Source organism: Pteropus medius, unplaced genomic scaffold, assembly GCF_902729225.1.
Source record: "Pteropus medius unplaced genomic scaffold, Ma_sr-lr_union100, whole genome shotgun sequence".
Taxonomy (NCBI): domain Eukaryota; kingdom Metazoa; phylum Chordata; class Mammalia; order Chiroptera; family Pteropodidae; genus Pteropus; species Pteropus medius.
Genome location: NW_024349800.1, coordinates 24,965,796 through 24,988,480, shown reverse-complemented (window position 1 = coordinate 24,988,480; position 22,685 = coordinate 24,965,796). Strand labels below are relative to the sequence as shown.

Genomic DNA, 22,685 nt, shown 5'->3' with positions numbered 1-22,685 from the left:
ACTACAAGGAAAGAAAACTATGGGCTAATATCCCTGATGACTAGATGCAAAAATTCTTCAACAAATACTAGCAAACCAAGTTCAACAGCATATTAAAAGGATTGTACACCACAATCAAGTAGGGTTCATCCCTGGAATGTGAGGATGGCTCAACATACACAAATCAATAAATGTGATACATCACACTAAAAGAATGAAAGATAAAAATGTTAGGATCAACTCAATAAATGCAACAAAAAGCATTTTATAAAACAACATCATGATAAAACCTCTCAACAATTAGGTATAGAAGAAATGTACCTCAACATAACAAAGGCCATCACAATGTTGTAATTTGTAAGAAAAGTATATTTGGTCATTCAGAGGAACAAAATATATTTCTCATGTATATTTGGTCTTCATCCACAGTTTCTAGCTCACAGCTCCCCAAAACCCTTGGAATTTCCTGAGCTATCCCAGAGCAACGGGAACATATTTTGTTATAATATGTGGTCTCATCCTCAGTTCCTGAAAACACTTAAGAGCCATAAAAGTAAAAAGGGTACCACAACAAGCCCCTCTCTTCCGCAATTTGGTTCATGTTAATGAAGGTAAAACACCTAGAGAGGGGAGCTGTTTTCCAAGGCAATCAACCATGAATAGAAAGATAAAACTTTTAGTTCCACCCTGATTTCCAGAGGTGAGAGGGGCTACAGGTTGAATCAATAACCAATAGCCAATGAGTTAATCAACCATGCTCATGTAATGAAGCTTCCATAAACCCCCAAAGGAGGCAGTTCAGAGCTTTGAGGTCTAAGAACAAGAACACTTGCTTCTACACGTGACCATGCTGTGCCCCAAGCTCCACCAGGACAGAGCTTCTTTGATCAGAATCTTACCCTATACATCTCGTCACATAGCTGTTGATTCATATCTTTTAATATTGTTTGTAATAAATCAGTAATCTAGTGAGTAGACAGGTTTCCTAAGTTCTGTGAGCCATTCTAGCAAGTTAATGGAACCCAAGGAAGGGATCATGGGAACCTCTAATTTATAACCAGTCAGAAGTACAGGTAACAATCTGGGCTTATGATTGTTTTCTGAAGTGGAAGGTGGTCTTATGGGACTGAGCTCTTTTTTTATCTGTGGAACTTGATGATATTTCTGTGTAGATAGTGTTAGAACTGAGCAGAATTAAGTCAAACTCTCAAACACCTTACTGGTGGTCCAAGAACTGCTTGTTGATGTAGGAAGCCTCCACACAAAAACACAGTGAAATTGAGTCTAGGGACCCAAAATAACCATATGAGACAGGACCACAACTAACATCCTACTCAATGGTGAAAGGCTAAAATCTTTTCCTCTAAACTAAGGAAGACAAGGGTGCCCACTCTCACCACTCCTGTTCAACATAGTACTAGAGTAACAGAGCCATCAGACATGAAAAAGAAATAAAAGACATCCAGATTGGAAAAAAAGAATTAAAACTGTCTCTTTGCAGATGACATAATCTTATATAATGAAAATCTCAAAGACTCCACCACCAAAACAACTTAAAATAAAATTTGGTAAGTTCCAGGATACAAAATCAACATACAAAAGTCAGTTACATTTCTATACACTAACAAGCTATCTGAAATACAAATACAGAAAACAATCCCATTTACAATAGCACCCAAAACAGCATACCTAAGAATAAATTTAGCCAAGAAAGCTAAAGATCTGTAAACTAAAAACCCTAAGACACTGATGAAGAAAATAAAAGATACAAGTAAATGGAAAGCTATCCTGTGATCATGAATCAGAATTAAAACTGTTAAAATATCCATACTATCCAAGGCCATCTATAGATTCAATGCAATCCCTCAAAATTCCAATGGCATTTTTAACAGAAATAGAAAAAAATGATCCTAAAATTCTCCTGAAATCACAAAGACTCTGAACAGCCAAAGCAATCCTGAGAAAGAGCAAAGCTGGAGGCATCACACTTCCTGATTTCAAACTATATTACAAAGCAATAATAATCAAAACAGTACGGTGCTGGCACAAAAACTGACACACAGACCTATTGAAAGGAATAGATAAGCCAGAAGTAATCCCATGCATATATGGTCAACTATTATCTGACAAGGGAACCAAGAATAATCAATGGTGAATGGATAGTCTCTTCAATACATGGTACTGGGAAAACTGGATATCCACATGCAGAAGAATGAAACTGGACCCTTATCTTACACAATACACAAAAATTAATGCAAAATGGATTAAAGACTTTAATATAAGACCTGAAACTGAAAAAAATAGGGCAAAAACTTCTTGACACTGGTCTTGGCAACAATTTTTTGGATATGACAACAGAAGTACAAGCAACAAAAGCAAAAATAAACAAGTGAGACTACATCAAACTAAGAAGCTTCTGCACAGCAAAAGAATCAACCTATGGAATAGGAGGAAATATTTGCAAACTATTTATTCTATAAAGGGTTAATATCCAAAATTCAAGGAACTCATACAACTCAATAGTATAAAAAATCAAATACAATTAAAAAATAGGTAAAAGACCTGAATAGACATTCGACATTCTTCCAAAGACATACAAATGGCTAACAGGTACATGAAAGATGCTCAAAATCACTAATCATCAGGGAAGTACAAATAAAAAGCAGAAGGAAGTATCACCTCATTTCATTAGAAATGAGTTGGGAATGTAAACTGGTATAGCCACGGTATAAAAAAGTATAGAGGTTTCTCAAAAAATGCAAAAACAGAACTACCATATGACTCAGTAATCCCACTTTTGGGTATATATCAGAAGGAAATAAAACCATTATCTCAAAGAAATATCTGTATTACCACCACCAGCCAAGTTCACTGCAGCATTATTCACAATAGCAAAGACACGTAAGCAACCTAAGTGTCCACTGAAAGATGAATGGATAATGAAGATATGGTACATATATACAATGGAATATTATTCAGCCATAAAGAAAAAAACCCTTCCACTTGGGACATTGATAGACCTTGAGGGCATTATGCTAAATGAAATAGTTTGGACAGAGTAAGACAAATACTGTATGATCTCACCTATATGTAGAATCTAAAAATGATGGAACCCATAGGGAAAAAAGTGGAATGATGGTTTCCAGGAGCTGGGCAGTAGAAGAAACAGGAAGATGTTAGTCAAAGAGTACAAACTTCTAGTTTTAAGATGAATAAGTTCTTGGGATCTAATGTACAGCATGACCATAATAAATACTGTACTATATACTTGACAGTTGCCAAGAAAACAGATTTTAAATGTTTTCACCATCAAAAAACATGGTAATTATGTGAGGTAATGAATGTTTTAACTAACCATATTGTGGTAATCATTTCCCAATATATATATATCTCAAATCATAACATTTTACCCCTTAAACTTACACAACATTTTATGTCAATTGTATCTCAAAGCTGGGAATAAAAAAAGCAGATCGGTAGTAACAAGGATCATTGAGCTGGTAGAAATAGTCAGTTGTGGTAGTGCTTGTGTGTATACATTTGTCAAAATGAATGGAACTGTATACTTAAAATAGATGCAGTTTACTGTATGTAAATTATACATCAATAAAGTAGATTCAAAGTTTTAAAAAAGAAACAAATCAGCAACTATAACAGACCTTGCCTGAATGCCGATTCAAATTTTAAAGAAAAAAATTAAACAAATTTTTTTAAACTTTAGAGTATGAGGGAAATTTGACCACTAAATGTTTTATATTAAGAAACTGCTCTTAAGTTTTTAGCTGTAATGATGACATTGTGGTTATGTATTTTAAAAGTACCTGTCTTTTAGAGCAGCAGTTCCCAATTTTTTTTGACACCAGGAACCAATGCTTCTACGAGAATCTAATGCCTGTTGATCTGAGGTGGAGCTGAGGTGGTGATGGTAGTGCTGGGGAGTGGCTGACTGCAAATACAGATGAAGCTTTGCTCACTTGCTCGCCAGTTACCTCTTGCTGTGCGGCCCAGGTCCTAAACAGGCCACATATCGGTCTGTGACCCAGAGGTTGGGAACTCCTGTTTTAGAGAACCATATTGAAATACAAACAGGACATATATAATGCCTGGATTTGCTTCAAAATCATCCAATGAATGGGGAAAGGGAATAAGTAGGGTACAAATAAAACAAATTTGTCCATGAGCTGGTAACTGCTGATTGGGTAATGAGTATATAAGTATCATTGCCCATGAACCTTCCCACTTAAGTTTTTCTATAATGAAATTTTAAAAAACTACCACCATACCAAAAAAAACAAGACCGTAAACTACATAATCAAAAACAAAGGGGGAAAAAAGACAGTAAGACAGAAATTCAGATATTAGAGTTATCAGACCTGAACTTCGCAATAGTTCAAGATCCTAAGATAAAAATTTTCAGCAAAATTCTGAACACTATTTCAAAAGAATCAAAAGCTTTAGAATTAAAATATAAACTGGAATTAAGATATCAAGAGATGGGTTTATTACTAGATTGCATACAGTTTAAGATACGATAGATAAAAGAAGATAGGTCAAAAAATAAATATCTGGACTAAAGTACAGAAACACAAAAGACAAAAGGATGAAAAATATGGAAAATAGCAAGAGATAAGATGATGAACAAGCATAGCATCTATGTACCTGAGGTCCTAAAAGGTGATAAAAGTATGAGGCAGGAGCTACATTTTAAAAGATAATGGCTATATACTTCCAAAATTAAATTTTAAAAACTCAAACCAGGTTCAAGAATAAATCCCAAGCAAATAAATATTAAAACAAATGTAGGTACATCACAGTAAAACTGCTGAAAACCTAAGACAAAGAGAAAAATCTTAAAATCTAATGAAGAAATTACCTTTAAAGAAGCAACAGTAAAACCAATAGCTGACTTTTCAGTAAGAACAATTTAAGCCACAAAAAAATGAAATGACTTACTGAAAAAAGCAACAGTAACGTCCAAACTGTATTTCAATACTCTATTTCAGTGTTTGCTTGACTGAAAATATTTTATCTTCATTTTAGTAAGACAAGCAAATACTGAGAAAAGTCATCAACAGCAGCTGAACCACACTGAAGGAAATACTATAAGAAAAATGATCCCGGATGAAAGCCCACATACAATAAAGGATGAAGAGCAACAGAAAGGGTAAATGTGGGTAAATCTAAATGAATATTCACTTTATAAAATGTCTAAGAGTTTTTAAAAAATATAAGTAAATAAAGAACACTACAACAATAGTACAATTTCATTTATTCTGCTCCTGCCTTTTAAAGTACTCTAAGGCTTTGCTACTCTAAGTATGTTCCAAGGACCGATAGCATCAGCATCATCTGGATGCCTGTTAGAATGAAGAATCTCAGGCAAAACTGAAGACTGCATAAGTTAGAATCTGCTGTAAAAAAATCTCCAAATGATTCATTTGTACATCAAAGTTGCAGGGGTGCTAGTCTAGGGTCTAGTAAGTAGTAAAAACACTAAAATAGATTCCAATGTGAGAAATTCACATAATTAAGTCAAATTCAGGTAAAAAAAAGCAAACAAGAAAATAAATATAAGAACAAGACGAAGGATTGTTTCACTTTTGCTGAATTTGAGGACAAAGAAGGATACTTAAATAGAAATGTCTAGCACTATAGATATTTAACTGATGCTTGGAAAATTGGTCAGGGTTAAGATCGCTTCTTGACCTTTTGGCTAAGATCAAGTGTGGTCAGGGTTAAGAATATATTGAGAGTTGTCTGAAAGATGATGAAGTCATGGGAGTAGATTGAATACCTACTTCAACTTCTTCATAAAATACACAACAAAGGACTAAACTTTAGGTAACTGACACACTTAAGGAATTAGAGTAACAAAATTCTGTGTTAGGAAAAAGAAAATTTTAAGATTACACAGTCCAGCAGCTCTCAAACTTTGTATTCAAGGATCCTTTACATGCTTAAAAACTAAAGACTTCAAAGAGATTATATTTAGATGGTTTATCAATATTTATTGTGTTCTGAAAACTTAGAAATGTTCATTTATTAGTTTATAAATGATAAATTCATTATCTGTTTCCATTTTAAAAAATAAGTGACTGACTGGCACTGTTTTAAATTTTCAAAATCTCTTCAGGGTTTGGCTTAATAGAAAATAGATTCTCATTAATTACTTCTGCATTTTGTTCATTGCCATATATTGTTTTGGTAAAAAAATATAAAGAAAAGTCCACTCTTAAAAGATCTGAACATGGAAATAGTATTTTATTAAATAATTTATTGAATTTTGGATATTCTTCTGATATATACCAAAACTCAGTAAGTTAGAGATAAGCTGCAATATGAAATCTAAAACCATATCATTACTCTGTTACATTAAAATCCATGAATCTATCTTGCTCCGACTAGATCTTTTGCCCACCAATGATTTTGTAACATCATGCATTGGTGATATGAAAAATATTAGTTCACTAAATTATGCAGTTTTCCATTGTTGACATACTTCATTACACAGCATCAAAAAAAATACATCATTAATATCCCCATTGATTTCACCAAAATTCTGTTAAGTATTAGGCAGCTGTCATATTCAGTGACTTGTACAAGTTTTTCAAAAACTGTTTTTTTCCTGAAAACTCACTGGCAACTAAGTCTTCTTTGAAGTGACATGCTTTCTTCATTTATTCCAGGAAATACCTACAAATACCCAAATCTGGATAACGTGAGTCAATCATTCTTTTAAATAAAAATTATGTTTCAAGAAGCAGGTAGTTCAGCTTATAACTCAATCACATGAGGACACTTCCTTAAGACAACCACCTTAATGCAGTATTCAGGAATAATGCTTTAATGTATTTTTCACTTCATCGCAGAATATTAAAAAGACATGTAAACAGCTTTGCGATTTAATAAAATTTTCATTGCTTCATCAAGCACATCAAATAGCAAGTGCCTGGCAATGAAGATTACATTAACTACTTAGTGCCACTGCTTAATTTACTAATGCCTAATATGCCTAATTTCCTACACCTTGGCCAGCAGTTTTATCCACTATGCCTTTGCATTCTCCATAAAAATATCAACTAAAAAACAAATAATGTCTTACCTCTCAGAGACCTTGAAAACAAGCTCTGTGGGACCCTCAGGAGGCCACAGATCACACTTTGAGAATCGGTGATGGAGCCAAATGAAGATATAGATTTAATAAAGAGATATATGAAATGACAATACCAATTGAAAAGTGTTTCTATTCAGATGACCATGCATAAATCTTAAGGAAATCCTAAAGAATCCACTAAAAAAAATTAATAAACAAGTTCAACAAGGTTGCAAGATACAAGATCAATATAAAAAAGCAATTCTGTTTCTATACACTAACAATGAACAATGCAAAAGTGAAACTTAGAAAACAATTCCATTTACAATAGCATCAAAAAAATAAAATGCTTGTAACTATATTTAACAAATACTCTGAAACGTTTAGTTTTCAGAGTATGTTAAACTATATTTAACATACTCTGACAACTAAACATTTTGTTGAAAAGAAGAGGATATAAGTAAATGGAAAGATATCTATGTTCACGGGTTAGAAAACTTAACGTTGTTAAAATGGTAATACTCTTCAGCTTTACCACAGCCTATCAGAATTCCAGCTGGCTTCTTTGTAGAAATTAACAAGCTGATTCCAAAATTCATATGGAAACTCAAGAGATCCAGAGTACTCAGAACAACTTTGAAAAAGAACAAAGAGTCACATTTTCAAACTTCAAATCTCACCATAAAGCTACAGTAAGTAAGAGTGCAGTACTGTAGGAAGGATAAGCATATAGATCAAAAGCATATGGAACAAAATTGAGGGTTCAAAAATAAACCCATATATCTATGGACAACTGATTTTCAACAGAGACACCAATGTCACTAAAATGTGACATGCCTTTTCTACGAATGGTGCAAGAACAACTGGATAATCTCATGCAAAAGAATAAAGATGGACCCTAACTTCACACCATGTAAAAAAGTTGACTCAAAATGTATTAAAGACCTAAATGTATGAACCGAAATGATAAAAGTCTTTCAAGAAAGTATAGGGGTCTTTGTGCCTTTGGATTTGGCAATGGAGCCTGGCAATAAATATCACATCAAATGCATAGGCAACAAAAGAAATAGATACCTGAACTTCATTAATATTAAAAACTTTTTTGCTTCAAGGACACTTTTTAAAAAGTGAAGACACAATGAAAGAAAACTACAATAAAGTTGATCCAAACTTAAAATAAAAATTAAGTAAATTTTTAAAAAGTGAAGACAACTCATAGTATGAGAGAAAATATTTGCAAATCATGATAAGGAACTTATGTATACGATATATAAAGAACTCTTACAAGTCAAACATAGAAAGACGAATAGCCCAATTACAAAGTGAACAAAGGATCTGAATGGATATTTCTCCAAAGGAGATACATAAATAAGTACATAAAAAGATGATCATCATTATTCATCAGAGAAATGCAAACCAAAACCACAATGAGATACCACTTTACACCCACTAGAATGGCTAGAATAAAATACAGGTATACCCTGTTTTACTACTCTTCAAAGACGTTGTTTTCATCAGCGAGCATCAAGGCAAAAGCCTCCAGCAGTAAAAAGATCACAACTCACTGAAGGCTCAGATGATATATTTTTTAGCAATAAAGTAGTTTTTTTAATTAAGGTATTACATTGTTTTTTAAAGACATAATGTTATTGCACACTTAACAGACTACAGTATAGTGTAAACATAGCTTTTATATTCACTACGAAACCAAAAAATTCATGACTCGCCTTATTGCAATATTTGCTTTATATTTTATATTGTGGGGGTCTGGAACTAAACCCACAGCATCTCCAAGACATGCCTATAATCAAAATAACAAGTGTTGATGAGGATGTGGAGAAACTTGAACCCTCATACACTGCTGAAAGAAATATAAAATGGCGCAGCACTTAGGGAAAAGGTTTTTGGCAGTTTTTGAAAAAGTTAAACCGAGCTGCCATCTGACTTAGTAATTCCACTCCTATATATACACCTGAGAGAAATGAAAACAAAATCCACAGAAAAACTTTTACACAAATGTTCACAGCATTATTCATAATAACCAAAGGTGGAAATCAAAATGTCCATCAACTAATGAATGGATAAACAAAATGTGGTATAGATCCATACAATGGAGTATTATTAAGCCATAAAAAGGAATGAAATACTGATACATGCTCCAACATGGATGAGTCTTGAAAACATGCTAAGTGAAAGCAGTCACAAAAGACAATATGATTCCATTTATATGAAAGGTTCAAAATAGGCAAATACATAGAGAAAGTAGACTACTGCTTAGGTTTGGGGGATAGGAGATTTAAAGCGGTAGTTAAGGCTGTGTAGTTTTTGAGGAGATGAAAGTTCCAAAATTGACTATAGTAATGGCTGCATAATTCTGTGAAAATACTGAAAGCCATTGAGTTGTATAGTTTTAATGAGTTTGAAGGCATATATATCAATAAAGTTGTTGCCAAAAATAAAATAAATAATAAAGGTATGTGGAAATTCCACTTATAATATAAACAACAAAATTACCTAGGAATAAACATAAAGGAAATGTGCAGAACCTACATAAAGGGAAAAAACACACGGAACTTAATAAAAGAAACATAGATTACATAAATTAAAAAACCCATTATACTTCCTGAACAGGCATATTCAATACTGTAAGATGTCAACTCTTGCCCCTATTTTTAAAAATTATACAATTTCAAAAAAATTTCCAGTAGGATATGGAGATGAAGAGGGCAATGCAACAAATAAAAGGATACGTAACTCACATCAAGGAATAAATAACTTTGCACTAGCTATGTGGTTTAATACCATCAGATACTAAAATATATCATAAAATGACTAAATAAAAACCAGACAATTAAACAAAAAGCATAAAAACTGACCTCTAGGAACACACTCAAGACTTCTGTATAAAAGAGAAGTGGAATTTCAAATCAGTGGAAAAAGATCAATGCTAAGACCACTTAGTAATAGTTTGGAAAATCTAATGTTAGATCTCACTTCATAGCTTACACCAAAATAAATTCCATATGGATGAAAAATTAAACAAATCCATAAAAGCTAGAAAAATTTTAATTAAATATCTAATCCAAGTGGGAAAAGCCTTTTTAAATAATAGACTACTTATTATTAAAACTCAGGAATCAAGTATGTTAATACAAATAATGCAAAACCCCTCAATATCCTAACTATGGCAGGAACCAAAAAATTTAGGATAATGATTGCGTCTTTTTTCTCCTTCCTATATGGATTTTTAAAAATAGAATATCTAACGCAAATAAAAAGGCACTCTCAAATACTGCTGTTGGGGTATAAATTAGTATAAATTCTCTAGAAAGCAATTCGGCAAGCGTAAGCCTTAAATATTTTTACCTTTTGACCCAGGACATGTCCCAGGTTTCTATGCTCAAAGATTATTTTCATAATTTTGTTTAAAGAAAAACACTAAATTTGTTACATTCAAAATACTAAAAGTAGACTGCCATTAAATTCTGTTCTCAGATACACATACAAATGTGAGAAAATGCTCATTAAAAAAAGCGAGCATTGTGTATGAACTAAATTTTGTATATATATCCACTGAAAATTATCTGGAATGATATACCGGTGTTCCCCCTTAACTGAGGAGGATACATGCCAAGACCCTCAATGGATGCTTGAAACTGTGAATAGTACCAAGCCTTACATATACTACGTTTTTTTCCTATACATACATACACTTTGTGGCTTGTCTTTTGCATTCCAAAATGCATCACTCTGGTGCTTTGGGGCCATTATTAAGTAAACTGAGACTTACCTGAATACAAGCACTTGTCTTGATAACCAAGATGGCTACTGAACAAAGGGAAGACTGACATCCTGGGAGGGCCAGAGCAGGAAGGTACAAGATTTCATTGAGCTACTCAGAAAAGATCATAATTTAACTTACAAATTGATTATTTTTGGAATTTTCCATTCAATATTTTCAGACAACGGTTAACCACTGGTAACTCAGATCACAGAAAGCAAAACTGCAGCTAAAGGGGGGTGTACTATAAAATTTTAACAACAACAAATGTTTACATCAGTAGTTTCAAAGCTTTCTACACTGATCATATATATTACATCAATAAGCAGAAAATAAATCTTTTTAAGTGAAACACAAAGGGAAAGCACTGGTCAATGTAAAAAGTTACAGAGAAAACCTCTCCATTTGCTTTGATAAACAGGAGGCCACTGGTGTCATAGTACAATATAGTTTTTAGTCAAAAGCAGAAGCCAGATTTCAGAAGCTTGAGGAGAACTTAAGGCTATGGAGGGAAAAAGAGAGAGAGCTAAAGAGCAGAATCCTAGGGGAAATGGAAAGTAACAAAACCAGAGACAGCACTTTATGAAGTCTCAAGAAAGACAAACTATGCTTACTTTTCCTACAAAATTCTTTTTACTAAAATAACCATTTCCCCAATTCCAATAATTTTTTTTAAATTGCTCAAAGATCAACTTAAATTCTACAAATTCCACAAAGCCTCCAATCTTATCAAAAACTAAATTCCTCCCCCTGTGCTTCAGCTACATATATTTTAGGAAATTTACCATTTCCCCTCTTACACTGTTGTTTTTTTTTAGTATTTATGCTAGCACTGTGTTGTGTGGATATGCATTACCTTCTTTAATCCTCACGAAATCCCTATAAGTTTTCTATTTAGGGTATTATTACCCTCATTTCCAAATAAGGAAGAAGGTAATAAGATATTAGGGAACTTAACCAAAGCCAGAGATCTAATAAATGACAGCAACAGGAACTCACATCAGTCAGATTTCAGAGATCATTCCATGAACCATCCTACTGCCTCATTTGTACTGGACTCTAACTTTCCTTAAGGGAAGATAGCCAGCTAAATGTATTTCTACATCTACCACAGGGTCCTGCACTATGCTTTACATACTTTAAACATTCAAAGTATTTGTTATATACTGAAAAAAGTACTTAAACATAAAGGGTAAAACATACAAAAAGTAATCAATTCAGTAAACATAACGTTAAGAAATGGTTTTCAACTTTCCAACCTGGGCCTGGCAAAATGGCTCCTCCAAGAAAGGTGGGGAGAAAGGCCATTCTGCCATCAAAGAGAGAATACATCATCAACATTCACAACATCCATGAAGTAGGCTTCAAGAAGCATACCGCTCAGGCACTCAGAGATCCAGAAATCTGCCATGAAGATGAGAACTTCAGATATGCGCAATGACACCAGGCTGAACAAAGGTGTGTGGGCCCAAGATATGTCCCATACCATATTCCTGTGTGGCTGTCCAGAAAACATAATGTATTGGTTACTTATGAACCTGTCACCACTTTCGAAAACCTTAAAACCTACATTTAGTCAATGTGGATGAGAACCATTGATTATCAAATAGTTATAAAACTGAAAAAAAAAAAAAAAAGGGTTTCAGTATAGCACAGTCTAATAGATAACTGTGTTTTTGTTGCCCTGAAACAATTTCACCATCTTAATGGTCAAAACATGCCATATCTCTTTTTGGGAAACACCTACTTTTTTAGCTAGAGGTTTGGGTGAGATCAGCTTCAGCAAAAGGTCATGATCAGTTTAAGCCAACCAAAACCTATCTTCTCTGAACTTTCAGGAATAAGGCCAATGATATATGAAGTGCCATTTGCTATCGAAGTTTTGAGAAAAGCTTCCTTTTTCTTGTATAGTATGTTTTAGAAGAGATTCTCTCTCTTTTCCTGTGTAGTATAAATATGTGATTTCCAAACAGTGTGGTATAAAGATGATACAGCTCCTATTTCTGCTACCATAAGAGCCAAACTGAAGCTTAAAAAAGGAAGCACAGCAGAGCAAGCCATAAAAAAATGAAATCTTGATACTGTTACTAATCTACAGATTAAGAGTAGACCACACCTGAAGATAGTATGTACCTGGACTGCTTAGTTATAGCTTAAAAAAAAAATCCTTTTGTTTCTGCTATGGGGTTTTTTTTTCCTGGTCCTTGTGACAGGTCCTAACTGGTTCAAAGTAATTTCCAATCTAAGATTTTTAACCCGTGGATGTTAAAAAAAAATCCCATTTGTTTCTGCTATATGGAGTTTTCTTTCTGGTCCTTGTGACAGAGTCCCAACTGGTTCAAAAGTAATTCCCAATCTAAGATTTTTAACAGATCACAATTTAACTTACAAATTATTTTTGGAATTTTCCATGGATGTTAATATCAAGGAATATCGAGGAACTTTAAAAAAAACCTTGACAAAATGAGTTTAAAAAAACAACAACGAAGCATATTTTTATGAAGGGGGTGGTGAGATGTCACAAAAGCAAGAAATGACAGTATTTGAAATATCCAAGAAAACTGAGAAAACAGGGAAAACCACCACATCCAGCCTACTCTTGTCTTCTTTTCCATTACCCACCTACAATGATCTTAAGATTTTTCAGATATTTTAACAAGTAATGATCCTAGTATGTATGGGTACTGTGAAAGTTAGTATGCCAGATAGTTCCAAAGAACTTAATAGTCTTGCAAAATAAAGACATTAAACAATAAAAATACATAATTCTAACTGTAGTGCTATAAAGCAGAGGTCCCCAACCACCAGGCTGTGGACCAGTACCAGTCCATGGCCTGTTAAGAACAGGGCCGCACAGGAGGAGGTGAGTGGCAGGTGAAAGAGTGAAGCTTCATCTGTATTTGCAGCCACTTCCCAGCAATAGCATCACTGCCTCAGCTCTACCTCAGAACATCAAGCATTAGATTCTCATAGGAAAACTGGTCCCTGGTGTCAAAAAGGTTAGGGACTGCTGCTATAAAAGTTAACACCCAGAACTACTTTAGATTGGATGTTCAAAATGGCCTTTCTAAAATAACATCTACTTCAAGCCTTGAAGGCATAGAAAGGTAGTAAGTTCCAGACATATATAAAGGCTCAGTGACAGCACAGAACATCAATTAAAAAAGACAAAACAGGCAACAGAAAGAGGTTAGCAGTAGCAATGTCACACAGAGCCTCATAAATCACAGCTGGTCCACTCTCCTCATTCCCAGCAACTATTCCAACCAGTTAAAGGCCCAGTTCAATCTTCCATCTTCTTTGAAACCTTGCCTAATCCACTTTAGCCAGAATAAATCTCTCCATAGTTCTTTTAAGTTTTTCATGAGTTTCCCAACTCCCATAGGCAAGCTTCTCTTCAAAAAAAAAAAAAAAAGAGCATCTTTAATGAAAAGTACACCAAATTCTAATCCTAGCTCTGCTAATTAGCTATGTAACCTTGGCCAAATCATTCTACTTCTCATGGTTTTTGTGATATTCAATGAAGATATGTGAAATTACACAGTGTTCAAACAGCTTCAGAAGTAGATCATCATTGTGCTGTATGTAATTCAACACCATACTATTGAAACTGCACAAGCACTGCACTACTATCTCCTGTATTCTGGGCACAATACTTATAGTTGAAGAGTTTCATGTTGTGTTGGCTTTTTGAGCACCCATATAATACTGTTAATGGTTTTCATGCTTATTTATAATGTAGCTACACCCTTTTCTTCCCAAAAGAAATCTTACGTCAAAATGAGCTTTTCATTTTCAAACAAGGGAAGAGTTTCCAAGTCCCAACTCTTTTGAAATAGAGCTAATTCTACTCCAAGGAACAGTTTATAAGCCAAGGATCATTACTGAAGAGGAAAGCATTAAGGACAAGATCCTATGGCTTGCTACCAGTCAAGTCCCCTCTAGGTTGACCAAAAAATACATCCCATCTTTTTCACAATTATAGCATCAGATTCTATCATGTGTGTTAATATAGCCAAAATATGTCACATCTATAGAGGCATTCCCATGTTTTACCATATTGGTCTCTAGATCAAAGAAAAAAATAAGATTGGTTTAATGTAAGTTACTTATTAGAGCTATCCCAATTTTTTACTATTTTTTCACTCTGTCTTTACTAAGTGATTAATTATATAATAGTGGCAAGTTTCTTTTGTAGTTTCCAAATTGGGTGGGGGGTGGGAGGTGGGGAATAACCTAAGTAAGGCAATACTTGCCAATTTCTGCTCTTCTGGAAACTTAACAGCTAAAGCTTCACAATCACAAAACCAAAACTCTATCATCTTTACTGGATGGAACTTGGATCAGACCTGGAGATTTTAACTCTAAACACCATTCATAAAGCTCTCATTATTCCTCACCAATCTGGAGGTTAGATTCCCTCTTAATATATGATTTATCCTGCTTATTTGGGGACTTCTCTTAGAGGAGAAAATGGACACAAATTATTATTATAGTAAAACAACATTCTGCTAACCACCTCATTCTATTATACCGCTCTACCAAGCAGTGGGCCCACTGCCTTATTACTTAACTTCTTACACAACTTCAAAAGTTATTACACAACTTCAAAAGTTGTACTGTCTTAAGCATTTTCTTAAGTCTCACTCTTATCACTGCTCATATACTTTTACATTCATAATTGGTTACTGAGCCTTCCTCAATAATGGTAAGTCTGGCAGCAAAGTTACCCAGAATAAAAAGTACTTTCCTGTTTTGTCTTACGGTGGTTTAGAACCAGTATATTACCACATCAGCCCGACAGACCTAGGAGTCGAAATAAACACTTTATAAAACCTAATACTAGAAGATAAAATTTTTTAAGTTTTATCATATTGCCAGATTTCCTTCCAGATATGCTGTGCGAGCTACTCAACAACCTGATTTCAAAGACTATGTATTCAAGGTAATAATCAGACAATTACAAAGTCATTTAACAACCCAAATGCACATCAAGAGAACTGGTATGACCAAATAATGGACTATTACATTTAAAGCATTAAAAATTATAACAAGTGCATATTACCATGGAAAGGTGTTTATATTTTATTAATAAAAATGATACAGTAATATGTGATTAGTTTATTTACATAGTGTGTCTGAGGAAAGAGAAAAGAATGACAGATGTTTACCAAAACAAACAATTTCTTTGGTAAGCATAGTTCCAGATTCTCCTATTTTTACTACTTCTGTACTATTTTATTTTTTCCTAAAAAGGCAGGTATCCTTTTTAGAATAAGAAACAACAAAGCTACTTTCATTCTTTTGAAAAAGACTAAGCACCCTGGTAGAGAGACAAGCAATAGATGATAGGGATTCCTCAGATGACACTTGACAAACATGTTCCAAAAACCTAAACCAGATTATAAAGAAGCACTCGTAGCTAAAGATTACACCAAATCTCCAATAAAAGAGAGCTCATCAAGGGCAATATTGGAATCAAAACTCTTGGGTGCATACTAATTCAAATGGTATGACGCACAGTGGAGACATCTCTTAAGGAACTCTAGCTTCCTTTTGGAAAAGCCACCAGGGTATTATCTTGTCTCTTTATGGAGCTTTGATGTCAACTGTTTCCACAAATTTGCCCCAATTCTCTTCTGCAAACAGCCTCCCTCACTTGCTCAATAATTCTGTTCTCTCACATCAGCTTGCCAAAGCACTCACTCTAGTTCAGCTGCTCCAGTTACCTGGGTCTTTAGTTCAAACATTCTAACAGGAAAAATCTGATAGTGATCAGCAGCCCCACCAATTCATGGTCAGGCGTCTAACTGGAATCTACACGGAATAGCTAGGTTGTAGGGTCTTCCAGGGGATCTAAGCAAGGTAAATTCTTTAGGAGAGAGTACAGCCAAATGAGGAAGAAAAACCTGTCTTCTACCACAGTAAGGAAAGTATAAGAGGAGGCTAGGTTTGTACTACATCAATTCTCAATTAACTGAGTAACCTACATTTAGAGATTGTTTTTAATTTCTATTGAATTTAAAAGAAAAATAACATTATCAAGTGTTAAGCACATCAAAAGGTAAAAAGTCTAATTATTTTCCTGGTGTATAAAGTCCTAAATAAAAGTAATTTAAACAAATTTCATCCCATATACCCAAATCTCATCTACAGAGAAACAATTTTCACCTCTTTGCCTTGCCTATTAATTTAGAACAAAGTTAGGGTAGATTTTTTATAAGCATATACCTATCAGTTTATGACTAAGGTAATAAAAAGCAGTATATATAATATACAGCTATAGCATACTTCATCCAGAAACTGTCATATCTAAATCACTACTGACTATAGATCCAAGAACACCGATTTACCTAGGCAATCACATTCTTCTATGATTAACTTTTCGTTAAATGTTTACTAAGCACCAACTCTCTACAAGGCACTGTATTAGGACTGGGAAAAGAAATAAAACATGGCTCCTGACATTAAGAAATTCACCATCCACAAAGAAAGGGTGATGTTAATTTATAAAAGAAAAGGGGTAAGGGAGGCTATAACAAAAGTATGTACTCTAAACTCAAGGATATCAGTCATTTTAAGAAAGGCTGACAAAGATTGAAGAAGGCCTCACAAAAAAAGTGAGAAGTGAGGCTAGAAAGATGAATTATGGCCAAACTGTGCTATGAGAGAGAGAGAGAGAGAGACAGACACACACACACACACACACACACACACACACACACACACACACACACACTCACTCACCCCCAGGCTAAGAACTTAGGACTTTATTCTCCAGGCAATGAAAAATTATGATGGTTTAAGCAGATAATATGATAATCATATTATTGTGTTTTAGACAAGCAACTATGAAGAAGCTTCATAATACAAAACTTGTAAAAACCAGTAATTAAAAATACCAAAAAGAAAAAGCAAACAAACAAAAGCAGGAACAAAATGTACATGATAAATATGACCAAGGGTTGATACACTTAATAAATGAGACACTCTTACAAGTCAATAACACAAAACATTAAAACATAAAACATTTACCCAAAAAGCGAGAAAAGAACACGGGCAATGCATTAAGGAAGAAATGCAAATAGCCAATAAAAATATAAGTGTTTAAACTTACTAGTAATTGGTTATTATATTTTTTGCCAAAATAACACTTTTTAAAAGATAACATTCAGCAGAAGTGAGAGTGCCTAAGTTGCACAGACATTGCTGAAAGAACGGAAATCGGTATATCCTTTCTGGAAAGCAACTGACAATATGAACAAAAATATGTTTATGTTTTTGACACAATCACTTTAATTATATCACTTTCTTTAAGATTCTATCTTAAAGAAAGTGATATAATTAAAAGATTTATATACCTTAAGATAGAATCTTAAAGAAAGTGATATAATTAAAAGATTTATATACCTGGATGCTCATTTGCACCAGTTTATTAATGTGGAAGAACTGGAAACAAATAAACAATAGGAAAATATTAAATTGTATATAAAATGGAAAAATTATATAGACATGAAATGTTTTCAAAGTTAATATGGGAAATGACTGAACATAATTTTAGGTGAAACAAGCTAGATATTAAACTACACATACCTCATTCTCAATTTTAAAAATGTAAATGTGTACCAAAAAATAAGAGAAAAACATTTCAAAGCATCAACACAAATCTCGCTGGATGGTAAGATTATGGGTGAATTAAACTTGAAAAGCTTTCAGTATGTCTACAGTGAGAACATGCAACCTTTATAATTAGGAAAATAATAAGAGTAAGCGAAAAAAAGTGCCCCAGCCCACTTGGGATACGGTCTGTCATACATTGATCAAGTCATTATTGGAAAGTCTGACTTTATTTTTCTGAAAATACAAAAATTCTTACTAATACACATAAGAAATACTTATAGATCTATAGATACTATCATTATTAAACATGTAAAAAATAGTAACATACTTCATGAATACAGTGCTAAAGCTAGTTATCAATAGTATTGACAATGCAGACGACCTTCATATTAATAATCTACTATACATGTTTGTAGATTATTATTTTATGAACATTTGAAATGAAATCATGAATACTATTATCTTTGAAAAATAGTATTTAAAATCTTAATTGGTTTAAGAGGATATATACATAGCAAGATCAATAAAAATCCATAATTTGGGACTTTGTGTTGTAGTAAAATGAAATTTCCCATTTTAAGAATCGGTTCAAATTTTAGAATTAAATATCTACCAAAAAATGTTATGTTCCTAATAATTTAATTATTTAGTACCTGCATACTTATCTAAAAAACCCTAGAAACCTATAATTAAAGGGCTCATTGTTGACAACATTAAGATAGATTCCCAATCAGCTACATTTACCACCATAAATTCCTACTACAAATACCATGGAATTACACCTGAATTTATAAAAATACATAAAAATAGAGTAATTTGTCAACCAAACAGTATAGCCAATAATGTCCTCCACTTGAATATATCATCATTAAGTTTATACAGCATAACTGTAAAAGAGCATGGGCTTTTGGCTTGACCTGGGAATGAAGTCCTGTTCAAATCCTGGCTCCACTGAATAGTCATGTGACTCTACACAAATTATGTGAACTCTAAAGCTTTGGTTCTCTTATCTGAAAAGTGTGATGGAGTACCTACCTCAAAGAACTGATAAAGTACCCAACACAAACTACTCGATAAAGTTTTCTGCTTTAAAAATAAAATGCAAACAGAATTTTATTTTTCAAATACTGAAACCAGAGTATCTTGAGTTCTAGTTTAGACATGACTACTAAGCAGGTGACAGACGATTTTTAGCAAATCACTTTGCCTTTCTGAGGTTCAATTTCTTCACCTTTAAAATTGAGACACCAATACTTCCTCTTGACTATTTCAAATGATAGTTAGGAAAGACAAATGAATTGTCCATTCTAAATAATTGGTAAACTGTAATTCACCTAATACATAGAATAAACTCCACAACATACAAATGCTTTAAAAGATATGCATGTTTAAAGCCATTTTCACTCTGCTCTCAGAGAAATTTACCTTACCAAGGCAAATAATGACCTCAATTTACAGTAAGCTAGCATGATGGCCCAAAGCATAACTTCAGTCCTCCAACTTCTCATCAACATCCAGAAATACCTTGGACTTAGTAAACTGGTTCACAAAAGTAGCTATAAAAGCAGCAAACATACAAACTCAACAGAACAAGCATAGAAATATAAACTTAAAAATTATTTCCACAAATTGTAGTGAAATTCACTCAATACATTCCATGCTTTTAAAATGCCTTTCTTATTAAAAGTGAAGCATTAAAAGAAAAACAGAAAATCAAATTTGTTAGTATTGTTGACTGCTTATTCTAACACTAAAGCCAATTTCAAATTTTAGGATATCTGTCAAGACCGCATTTTAAATGGGGATGAGAGAGGCCGTATTATGGGGTATTTAGCCTGGTTCCACAAACAGGCTTCAATGGCCCTTAAACTGCGGGCAAAATGGTGTCTGAATAAGTGTATGTATCCCCATGGTAAGAGTTTACAGCTTTAGATTCTCCCCAGGACTAGAGGTATAACTGGTAATACAAATACTCTCATCAAAAACTGATGAGGAAAAAAAGCTATTTACAACCTTTTGCTACCGATTTTAACTAATTACATTCTGCCAGATTCTAAAACAAACAATTCATATGAAGTCCTTACCCTATTAAAAATTCTGTGGATATCAGATATAAAGCTATACTATCCACATTATGTCTACCCTTTCATTTTAACACAAAAATTTTAAATTACACATTTACTGGTGTGCCCAGGATGACTTCTTTAAGCTTGACCAGTGATTGCAAATTTGAAAAGAAATAGGTTTGGGGTATTTTTTTATTTATTTTTTTTTTTTAATACTAACTTGAAACAAACCACCCCAAAATATAGATAATTTTATTTCTTCTTGGTTAAACTGTTTTGGAGAGTTATACTGAGAGATGAATTCTGAGCACATTATTTTGGTACTTTAACTCTGAATTTCTAATCAAGGAACTGATGCTCATCTATGCACAATCCATGGCAGGGGGAGGGGGTTAAGACTTGATAGATTATTGTGAGCCATGTTACAAGAAAGACATATAACCTACATCAAGTTTCATCAAGTTCCAAACATCACGCTCCCACCTGGTCATGGATAAATGTTAGTATAATGAGATATTAATACCCTCTGCTCTCAGAGAACTTAAGTATCTTATGTTTGGGATACAGAAACTTCATACAGGAAAAATAAAAACAACTTTTAAACAGGGAGAAAAAAAGCAACTTGTAATAGCTTGGAGTATAACCTACAAATAAAATTGCTTAATTAAAAAAAAAGAGAGAAGTATCATTGTGAGATTGTATTTAGGAGACAGATTTTTAAACTGCGCCTTTAAGGAAATATTAAGAAGCTACTTAAGCATTTTTTAGAGATTACTGACTATATACAAATAGAAAATACTTTTTTGTTCATTAAAACAGGTGTCTTAGAGGGTGGCCAGATTTTGTGAACCTGGTTCAACTAACTTTATTTAACTTAAAGGCAATAAAAGCTAAATTCCACTTTGGGTCTCCATATTTCTAACTTTCCATTACTCCATTGCATTTTTGAGTGCTTCTAAACAAAGTTTTAGGGGTTTCTCAATCTCCAACAGAACCTTTCATTACATCTTTTCAAAAGATAATAAAGATTAACAAATTTTAGATACTATGTTCGAAATTAATTTTCCCCATTAAGTTTAAAAGAATTTTAAAATACCAACAAAAGCAGTTTTTCCTAATATAGATTAGATGGCAAAGGTATTCATTTTCGAATTTCAGAAGAACAAAGCCATAATCACACAACTTATACCTGAGACAAAATACAGTTTATGGAAATAAGTATTAAGGACTTTTATCAGCATATCATAAACCGCCTGCACCAAAAATAAAAGTATCTCAAATAAATACAAATAAGCTTAAAATTCTAGGAAAATTTAGAATGGCACAAATATTGGATAAAGTTTAGTTTAAATATGCGCAAAACCCTGTTTCCACCTGTCATTAAGTACTCAGTTGAAAATAAACTGAGTTCCTTTCCACTTTTATTATTGTTTTTAGTCATTAAAGTGGAATTCAAACACATAAAGTAAAATTCAAACACAAAAAACATAATACATTTTATAAATCAATTGTTTTAAAGAATCGTATTAGAAAATAGGTAGTTTGGAAGTCTTTCAAAATATCACACAAACAAAAATCCAAAACCCACATAAAGCTGTTCGTAAATGACTATTTTCTCAACAATCAAGTTTTTGTATATTAACCTTTAATCTAATTCACCTGGAACAACTAGGCCTTTGGGCCCAGTAGTTAACTAGCAATATATTTTGTTTCTTTAAAGGGATGGGAATAAAATAAAAGAATCTGACTAGAAAAGATCAATAGACGCTCTTTAATAATCAAAAGTATAAGGATTAATGCCTTTAATTCCAGAAAATAGGCCATGACTATCCCGGGATGGTATCTGTAGTACAGTATTCTCTTTAATATAACAGAATTTATCATAACAACAACGAATGGTACACTAAGAGGAAACATAACTAACTAATTTTTTTAAATAGGTATGAAGATTCCAAGCATCACTACAATTCATTTTCAGCTATTTAAGGACTGGCAGAAGGGTTTAATACACCCACACATACCCCAAGGGAGGGGAAAACTACCAACCTCCTCCCAGGGAGTTTAATGAAAATTAGCAGGTAAGAGAGGCCTCCGCAGCACGCTGAAAAATCAAAGAGGGCGGCCGGAGGGTCCGGACAGCGGAGGA

The 22,685-nt window shown here is 33.4% G+C and overlaps 1 protein-coding gene across 9 annotated transcripts in view; it reads right to left on the bottom strand.

The window, feature by feature from the left end:
* Nucleotides 1-22,609, bottom strand: part of USP34 (ubiquitin specific peptidase 34) — a 210,222-nt gene extending 187,613 nt beyond the window's left edge. For 7 of the 9 annotated variants that reach the window (XM_039887050.1, XM_039887058.1, XM_039887059.1 and 4 more), the window contains exon 1: nucleotides 12,231-12,357. In XM_039887050.1, the coding sequence (XP_039742984.1) occupies nucleotides 12,231-12,342 (112 nt within the window). In that variant the 5' untranslated portion in view covers nucleotides 12,343-12,357. Of the gene's footprint in view, nucleotides 1-12,230; nucleotides 12,358-15,599; nucleotides 15,604-19,211; nucleotides 19,222-22,585 lie in introns of those variants that run through there. The other 2 variants (XM_039887052.1, XM_039887053.1) reach the window with 2 other exon arrangements.
* Between the last annotated feature and the right edge of the window lie 76 nt (nucleotides 22,610-22,685).